Source organism: Ostrea edulis, chromosome 5 (assembly GCF_947568905.1).
Source record: "Ostrea edulis chromosome 5, xbOstEdul1.1, whole genome shotgun sequence".
Taxonomy (NCBI): domain Eukaryota; kingdom Metazoa; phylum Mollusca; class Bivalvia; order Ostreida; family Ostreidae; genus Ostrea; species Ostrea edulis.
In genome coordinates this window covers 9,782,537-9,792,130 of record NC_079168.1, presented here as the reverse complement: position 1 = coordinate 9,792,130, position 9,594 = coordinate 9,782,537, and the positions used below count along the sequence as shown (strand labels likewise).

Here is a 9,594-nt window from a genome sequence, read left to right as displayed (position 1 = left end):
CCGACTCGTAGTCAATCACAAGCATTCGTAAATCACTCTTCGGTATCCATGTCTAAATCGTAACATTCCGTGTACTTTTATGGATTTGTGGAATACGTAAGAATCCGTAAGAAAAATCCGTGAATGTTAAGGTACTATTAGCCATTGTTCACACACGTATACCTAGGTTGAAGGCGGACACGCTTACATAGGGAAATAAATGTACATTGTATTTAGGTTGTAAAACAGTAGTTCTAATTCATAAAACAAAAACCCAATCACAGATTTACCGTTATAAATTTATTTAGTTTTTCCACGTAAAATCAATATTATGGAACATAATAGCATTTATGTTTAAAGCGTATATATGTGTCATTTGCCCTATTGGGGACCTCGTATAACTTTACCCCGTTGGGGGCCTCAAGTTTGTTAGCCAATCAATGGCTTGGATAGGCACGCGAGAGCTTGTGTTTTGCACACGTTAGCCTTTTCATATACATGGGATTCAGTGAATACAAATTGTAAAGCGGATCAAAGTTTTTTCATTTTATTCAAATCGAAGGATCCAAATTTAATTTCTATAACAACAAGTAAGTTGAATGACTGTGCGGATTCGTTAACTTCAGTTACGTATCTATTCGCTCGGTTTGAGCTGGTATTTTCGGTGAACTTTCCTACAGTGTTGGCGTTGGAGTGGCGTGCGTTTTGTAAACAATGGCTAATGGTCATATCATGGATGTTGTGATTTTGGGACATTCCTTCATCAGGCGATTGGATGAATTCACAATCAGAAATAAAATTTCTAATCTGAATTTGGATGCGGGTGTATATTCCGTAACAATGAGGGGTAAAGGAGGTCTACGTTTATCGCATCTATCCCAGGATGCTACAATACTTAGTTTCCCCTCCGCCATCCCAGATATTTGCTTATTCAAATCGGGGAAAATGACATTAAAGTGAATTCAGACCCTCTTAAGATTGCCACGGACATTGTCGCTGTTGCAAAAATTTTTACACGAAGGAGTTGGGGTTAAACATGTGTTAATTGGTCAACTGCTGCGTCATTTACCATACGTTGCGGGTCAGCGTTTCAATTCCCAAGTCATCGCCATTAATAACCATCTACGGGTAATGACAGATAATTTACAGGGGTTGATATTTTGGCCCCATCGAAGATTTTGGCAGTATCTGTCTTTCCTCGGACCTGACGGAGTTCACTTATTATCAACGCCCTCCAATTGCCAACCTATGAGAAAGTTCCTTGAGAAGCATCAGGAATGCTGTTATAATAACAGCTATAAAAAAAAAAATTAAAAAAAACTATTTCAATATATCAGCTGCTGATATATATCTGATACATTCATGTAATGTTTGACTTAAATCTCATACTTAACCATTCAGTATAATGTTCACTGGAATCTCATAGAGTATTGAAACATTTAGTATAATGTTCACTTAAATCTCATGGTGAAGCATTCAGTATAATGTTCACTTGAATCTCAGAATTTTATATTATTGAAACATTCAGTATAATGTTCATCGGGATCTCATTTTGAAGCATCCAGTATAATGCTCACTTAAATCCTATATTGAAGTATTCAGTATAATGTTCACTTGAATCTCATAGATTATTGAAACATTCAGTATAATGTTCAGGGGAATCTAATTTGAAGCATTCAGTATAATGCTCACTTAAATCCTATATTGAAGTATTCAGTATAATGTTCACTTGAATCTCATAGATTATTGAAACTTTCAGTATAATGTTCATCGGGATCTCATTTTGAAGCATTCAGTATAAATGCTCACTTAAATCATATATTGAGGTATTCAGTATAATGTTCACTTGAATCTCATAGATTATTGAAACATTCAGTATAATGTTCAGGGGAATCTAATTTGAAGCATTCAGTATAATGCTCACTTAAATCCTATATTGAAGTATTCAGTATAATGTTCACTTGAATCTCATATATTATTGAAACATTCAGTATATTTTCAGTTGTTCACCTAAATCTCATTGGAGGCATTCGGTATAATGTTGTCTTAAATCTCACATTGAAGCATTCATATATGATTATTAGTCTATCGTCTGTTGCTGCATTACCCCTGGCAATCATACTAAGTTTGTAAACATTCAGTGTCATGTTTACTAGTAAATGCATTATACTGTTGATATATGTTACCCTGGTGCTATCCTCAACCGAGCAGTGCATTTAAGTGTTAGACATTTAGTATGTGTACTTACATCACCTATTAAACATTAAGTATGTTTACATGTCATGTGTATCACTGAGATATACTGCTTTGTGAATAGTCAGTACATGTGTACTTGAAGGTCATTTGAAACATCGAGTATAATGTATACATCTATAATTATTCTCATCTCCCTTGCTCTGTTGCTATCCTTCTACTAGCATTGCATTTTAGCTGGTAAACATTCAATATAATGTTTCCCTAAATATATACTGCATGCTTGCCTTAAAATCCTGTACAAATTCTGTAGCAGACAGCTAACATACAAAGTGTGCATTAATGCTGGTGAATACATTACATGATGGATATTTCGTAGTGTTTAGAAACATTAAGGCTTTAATGTTCTAAGATACCAGACTACTTGTCATGAACTATTACACATTTAAAAGGCAGGTCAATGGTTAAGGATATTATTCCCTCTGTGGTAATTTTCAGTATAATTTTGCTGAAACTTGACACATTACATATGGGTAAAACATTTGAGTTTTTCCATATATGTATGATATATGTTTTACATATAACATAACCTGCAAATTTAAGACATGCTAAAGGAACATTTTATACATTGTTCTATTGTCCAGTAAGATATTTTTATCACTAGAAGTGAATTCATGCTGTGTGTGCATTGGTGAGGATATATATAATATAGCTAATAAGTGGCATATTCAGCTTATTCTTAATGAACTCGCTTTAATGCAACATTTGTGTGATACTGCTGTTTATTTATGTCCCTTCATTTTCTACCTTGGACGCAAGTCTCGGTGTTCATTGCTGATGAGGCTAGTGCATATGTCTAAAAAGGTGTACATATTTGTAAGCACAGCAGCTGATTCTCATCTATGGATGATGTTAGTTCCGTTTTACATTATATAATACTACAAACTGTATGATGGGTGATAACACCTATTCATCTTCTACAGCACATCTAATTAGATTCAGTGCAGCTTACAATTTTGGTAAGATCAATCATCTCATTCTGATATTTATTGAAATAGTATTTTCAACATCAGTTGATGATAATGCTAATATGGATGTCATAATTTGAATATGTTGAGAGCAAATACTTCATGCATATGTATTGTAGGGTTAGAAAGTTTTGATTGTTTGGACTTGTAGAAAGCGTGTTGAAATTTGAGAAATCCAGTAAGGTTTATAGTTTGTGCATTGGAGATTTGCACTAAGTGTAAGTGACTTGCAGTTTTGTTTTGTTAACTAGTACATGTTAACATCCTCGTGGGTTGAATCATTGGTACAGTAACTTTGTGCACTCGCTCAGCAGACGCGTCGCGTCAGTGATGATGGCGGATCAAACGTGCAAGGCGATGGTGATAGGACATTCATATGTGCTCCGTTTGGATGTTTATTTGCAACGCCCAAGGGATTGTGTTTTGGCCACACCGTGGATTATGTGAGTCCCTGTCATACATCGGCCCAGATGGAGTACACCTGCTATGTACTCAAGCCAATGATCAGCCCATGAGGAAGTTTCTGCGGAGTACACGCAACGCCATAATTATTAACGCCAAAGATCTCAGGCCAGTATAAACACATCAAAAATTAAATGCAAACTTAGTTATTTTAGGCCTTGCCTATGTAGGCCATGGGTGTTATTGGTGTTTGAAACACTTTAAAAAGCATTCTTCAATATCTTCAAAGAAACATTGGGTATAATGTTTATTTACATAATTACAAAGAAGCAGTCGGTATACTGTTTCATTATTATTAGGAACATTCAGTATAATGTTTACATATTACCAAGAAGCATTCACTATAATGTTTCATTATTGCAAGGAAACCTTCAGTATAATGTTTTCAGAATTACCAAGAAGCATTCAGTATAAGGTTTACATAATTACCAGGAAGCATTCAGTATAATGTTTCATTATTGCAAGGAAACATTCAGTATAATGTTTTCAGAATTACCAAGAAGCATTCAGTATAAGGTTTACATAACTACCAGGAAGCATTCAGTATAATGTTTCATTATTGCAAGGAAACATTCAGTATAATGTTTACATAATTACCAAGAAGCATTCAGTATAATGTTTCATTATTGCATGGAAACATTCAGTATAATGTTTTCAGAATTACCAAGAAGCATTCAGTATAAGGTTTACATAATTACCAGGAAGCATTCAGTATAATGTTTCATTATTGCAAGGAAACATTCAGTATAATGTTTTCATAATTACCAAGAAGCATTCAGTATAATGTTTCATTACTGCAAGGAAACATTCAGTATAATGTTTACATAATTACCAAGAAGCATTCAGTATAATGTTTACATAATTACCAGGAACTATTCAGTATAATGTTTCATTACTGCAAGGAAACATTCAGTATAATGTTTACATACTTACCAGGAAGCATTCAGTATAACGTTTCATTATTGCAAGGAAACATTCAGTATAATGTTTACATACTTACCCAGAAACATTCAGTATAATGTTTACATAATTACCAGGAAGCATTCAGTATAATGTGTCATTATTGCCACGGAAACATTTAGTGTGTGGTTGCAGAGTTATATAGATATAAACTATTAGTATATATCTGTCTATATTGTAAAGTAGCAGCAGGGCAGAGTGCAAGGCCTGTGCTATAGAGATACATAAAATGCAATGTCTATTACACTGAGAGGCATTTCAGTATGATATTCCATTGTTATCAATTAACATGAGTATGATTTAAAAGTAGGGAAAGGTTAGCGGTATGACGCTACTATTACTACATATTTCCCTGACACCTACTTATGGTACTATATTTATATTCTTTGATAACTAAAAACAGCCTCCAGATTTGGCATTTAGTTTCTTTCTATCAAGTTATATTATCTATATATTATTGTGCCTAGAGGTGTTCTTTGGGCTATTGAATTTCAGTCAAATTCAGTTATCATGAACAATAGCCCTTGTTGCGATGTACAAGTCCATTTTATTATACAGGCGAACTGCTGGATGTCATGTGGTATACTGTTTGGTGTTTACAGTAGTATTAGTTTGCCAACTTTCTCACTCATCAAGTTTGTTGGAAGTTGACATGCCCCTTTTTTCCTTGATGCCCAGATTTACTGTGGTTGAAATAGAATGGAGTCAACTTAGCCAAAAACAATATTTAGAAATAAAACCATGATTGTGCTGCAATGTCATCAGACTGACTAAAAAGCAATCTGCTGAAATACGATCGATTTTCACAATAAGCTAAACAAAGCTATGTTGTATACATTGTGTAAGAATAATCAGAGATATATTATGTTGTATATGCCTCTTGAATAAGATACATGAAATATAGATCTACAGTAAACATGTATGAGTCGATGCACGCTCGCCAGGTTGCGACACAAAATTTTGGTCTAGTGTGAGCCCTGGGAATCCATAGTGTGGGGGCTACCAATGTCCTACCTGGACCACAGTCTGTCTCTCCCATGGACACCCCCAACATTTCTAATGTGGGTTCGATTTTAGATGTAGTTTTCTCAGACAGCCCGGTTCCAAGCTCCATATTTGGAGCAGTATCCCACCCCGGTTCCGGAACATTTATTGCAAATTTAACTTCAGCAACAGCTCATATTCTGACAGCTTCCTTAACACAGGCATCTCGAGCTGCATATAGGCGGTCTTGGGACCTATTCCTGAATTACAAACCAGTTACTAACTTACCTTTGCAAGTCTCTGATGTATGCAACTTCATTGGACATTTATTTCAATCCAATTTGAGTGCAAGCACTATATCATCACATATATCTGCTCTGGGCTATGTCCACAAATTGTTCAATTTTGTTCAATTTGTAGTAAAGAAACTTCTGCGTGGTTGTCACAAATTGGCAGGGACTGTAGACTCAAGGCTACCGATAACGAAAGATATTTTAGCAAAACTTATTGCGGCTTTGTCTCATACGGTTGCAGCAAAAGCCAACTGCATATTATTAGATGCTCTGTTTAAATTATGCTTTCATGCATTCCTTCGCCTTGGGGAAGTGGTTTCAAAATCTGCAGGAAGTAGCAGTTTGGTGGTGCAGCGGTCAAATGTCGCCTTTCAATTTGAGGGTTCTTTACTGAAATCAGTGCAGATAGTTCTACATCATTTCAAAAATCAGAAACATAACAATCCTTTTGTCATTACACTTGTGAGCAGCATAGATCCAACAATGTGCCCTGTGGCAGCTCTGCATCGCTATTTATCACATTTCAAGCATTCTTCGGGACCCTTATTCCAGTTCATAGGGGAAAACCCTGTTACATATTCTTATGTCTCCACTCAACTCTATGCCGCTGCAACCTTTGCTGGTCTGAACCCAAAGTTGTACAAAGGTCATAGTTTTAGAATAGGTGCTGCTACATATGCCACAAGTCTGGGTTATTCTGAGAACCTGATCAAACAATTAGGCAGATGGAACTCTAATGCCTTTCGTCGCTACATAAGAATACCTGCGTTCAACCTTTAACTTATTTTCTACCCCATCCTCTGATTTTTTTTTTTACTTGGTAGTCAGGGCGCATTCAGGTTCAGCAACAACCTTTGGCAGGTCAGTGTCTAACTGCTGCTAAAGACTGCATCACTTGCGTGCATAAATCAGTGGGCAGGTCAGTGTCTAACTGCTGCTAAAGACTGCATCACTTGCGTGCATATATCAATTGAAAATTTGGGCAGGTCAGTGTCTAACTGCTGCTAAGGACTGTATCAATTGACTGTTATATCAATTTTAAGACTTCGAGCAGGTCAGTGTTTAACTGCTGCAAAAAGTGTGGTACTATGTAAATATTTAAACAAAATAGGTTTTTTGCAAGTTGGTATCTGTTATATTTTCTTTGTAGTAATTCTTTTTTGCAAGTTGTAGAGAAATTTTTTTCTGTTTTATATGCTACACATTGGTACTGTATACATTGTTATATGTGGTTGGTGCAATATACCTTACTGACTCACTTAGTTACGCTATCCTTTTATACACAGATATGTCCAAAGTATGTCTTGTTATATACAATATCCTTTATGTTCTAGCACAGGAATGTGTCAACTTTGGTAACCATATACACTGTTAATTGCAATCGGGTCAGTATTTAACTGTTCATGTGTGATAAATGTTTATTAACTCTCCACAGTCAAACTAGTTATTTCTCTCTGCTCACCTTGGATGACGCCGATATGATACTGTGTTTCATATCTTGTGGCCTTATTTGTTCGCCATCTTTTTGCTCTGGGTTTGTTTTGATGAATTTTTATTTGTCATCTTATAGCGTAGCATTATTTAAGTTATTTTGTCTTCTTTGGGGGAAATCAGACTTTGAGTAATTTAGCTTTGCAGGTACTTTCATGTAGAATGTATTATCTGATTTCCCCCAAAATCTTATGTTGAAGATTTCTTTCGTCATTTGGTATTGTAATAAATGACAAATTTTCAATCTCAATCATTCTTTGTTCAGATTTTTTATGACAGCAAAAACGAGCTACGGTGAGCAGAGTTTGGGTAATAGAAGCTGATAAACATAAAATCAATATTATGGAACATAATAGCATTTATGTTTAAAGCGTATATATGTGTCATTTGCCCTATTGGGGACCTCGTATAACTTTACCCCGTTGGGGGCCTCAAGTTTGTTAGCCAATCAATGGCTTGGATAGGCACGCGATAGCTTGTGTTTTGCACACGTTAGCCTTTTCATATACATGGGATTCAGTGAATACAAATTGTAAAGCGGATCAAAGTTTTTTCATTTTATTCAACCCTCCACCACCCCAACTTTCCGTCCTCAATATGGAGGTTTACTCCAGTGCTATGCAATCTTTTTATATAGGCTTTTAATCATTTGGGTTGGCCTTATTTGTTCGCCATCTTTTTGCTCTGGGTTTGTTTTGATGAATTTTTATTTGTCATCTTATAGCGTAGCATTATTTAAGTTATTTTGTCTTCTTTGGGGGAAATCAGACTTTGAGTAATTTAGCTTTGCAGGTACTTTCATGTAGAATGTATTATCTGATTTCCCCCAAAATCTTATGTTGAAGATTTCTTTCGTCATTTGGTATTGTAATAAATGACAAATTTTCAATCTCAATCATTCTTTGTTCAGATTTTTTATGACAGCAAAAACGAGCTACGGTGAGCAGAGTTTGGGTAATAGAAGCTGATAAACATAAATATAGTTATGTATCGTTATATAATCTATTTGCGCAATACACACTCACGCTAATGTCAAATGATGTCAAAGTGCATTTTTATCGCGTTTAACTTATAAAATGCATTACTTTCATGAAGAAATAGGTCTATGACACTTGCCCGTACCTAAATATGACCGTAATAAAAAATGAAGGAAATGTTTCAACCTTTCCGAATATGATATACGGTTTTAAATATTTTGTTTTTTAGAAAAGATTTTACTAACAGAATATAACACAATTTTTGTCATTTCGGCTTAAATTTCCTACTTTCCGGTAACGATGTGCGATTTTGAATGCATGTTTTCGACTAGTTCCCAACATCGCACAGAAAAACTTTGAGTAGAAAAATTGTTTAGTTTTTACTCTACTTTTAGAAAATATGATTTGTTTCATTGTATTCCAATTATTAACAAAACGCCCCCAATTTAATCACGTCGGCACATAAAAGGCATCAAAAGGCGTCACTGGGCGTTAAAGGGTTAAGCAAGCTACATTTTTATGTTCCCCAAACAAAGTTTGGGAACATATTGTTTTTACTCTGTTTCTTATTATTAGGGTCTTCCGTCTTCAGCGGAAGAACCTTCTATTATTCTATTGTTGATTTTTCACTTTTCTTCTTATTATTATTTTTATTCTTTTTTTTTTTCCTTACCGATTTTGTGCAGAGGATTTCTCAGAGATGGCTTGACCGATTTACTTCAAATTTTCAGGGTTGATGCATTGCTATTTGAAGTTTATATCTTTTTTTGAATTTTTGAAAATTCACTTCCGGTTAGAAGTTATCCCCCTTTTATCGATTTTCAGATGACCATTTTGTCCAGCCAAAATCTCAAAAACGATAAAAGCTAGATTGCTGAAATTTTCAGTGATGTTAGACGACATGTTGTAGTTGTGCACATCGGTTTTAAAAATTTCCGGAAGTGCCTAGTATGGAAGCTCGGTAGGGGTCGAAAATGGAGTTTTAAAAAGTGTCCATTTTTTTTTCACGTTTTAAATCATAAGTTTTTACTCGTAAATATTTTGCTTAGACATATATAACAAAAGTTGTACAGTTTATTGAGATCTTTCGTGTCATATCAAGAAATGGGCCCATAGGCCTCATGGCTAGCCTGAACCATTGCATTTCTGTTACAATGATTAACTTTTTTCTCACGAAACTTTTGATAAGACATGCAGAATAAAAGTTGTTCAGTTTTGCAAGATCTA

The 9,594-nt window shown here is 35.0% G+C and overlaps 1 protein-coding gene across 1 annotated transcript; it reads left to right on the top strand.

Moving 5' to 3' along the window:
• The first annotated feature begins 304 nt into the window (after positions 1-304).
• Positions 305-8,285, top strand: LOC125651577 (uncharacterized). Its single transcript, XM_048880235.2, has 2 exons — positions 305-6,760; positions 6,819-8,285. The coding sequence occupies exon 1, from the start codon at positions 5,660-5,662 to the stop codon at positions 6,677-6,679; it is 1,020 nt and encodes a 339-aa protein (XP_048736192.2). The 5' UTR covers positions 305-5,659; the 3' UTR covers positions 6,680-6,760; positions 6,819-8,285.
• Positions 8,286-9,594: the final 1,309 nt, after the last annotated feature.

Coding starts and splice junctions, on each gene's coding strand:
- LOC125651577 (XM_048880235.2), top strand. CDS start 5,660: ATGGACACCCCCAACATTTCTAATGTGGGTTCGATTTTAGATGTAGTT.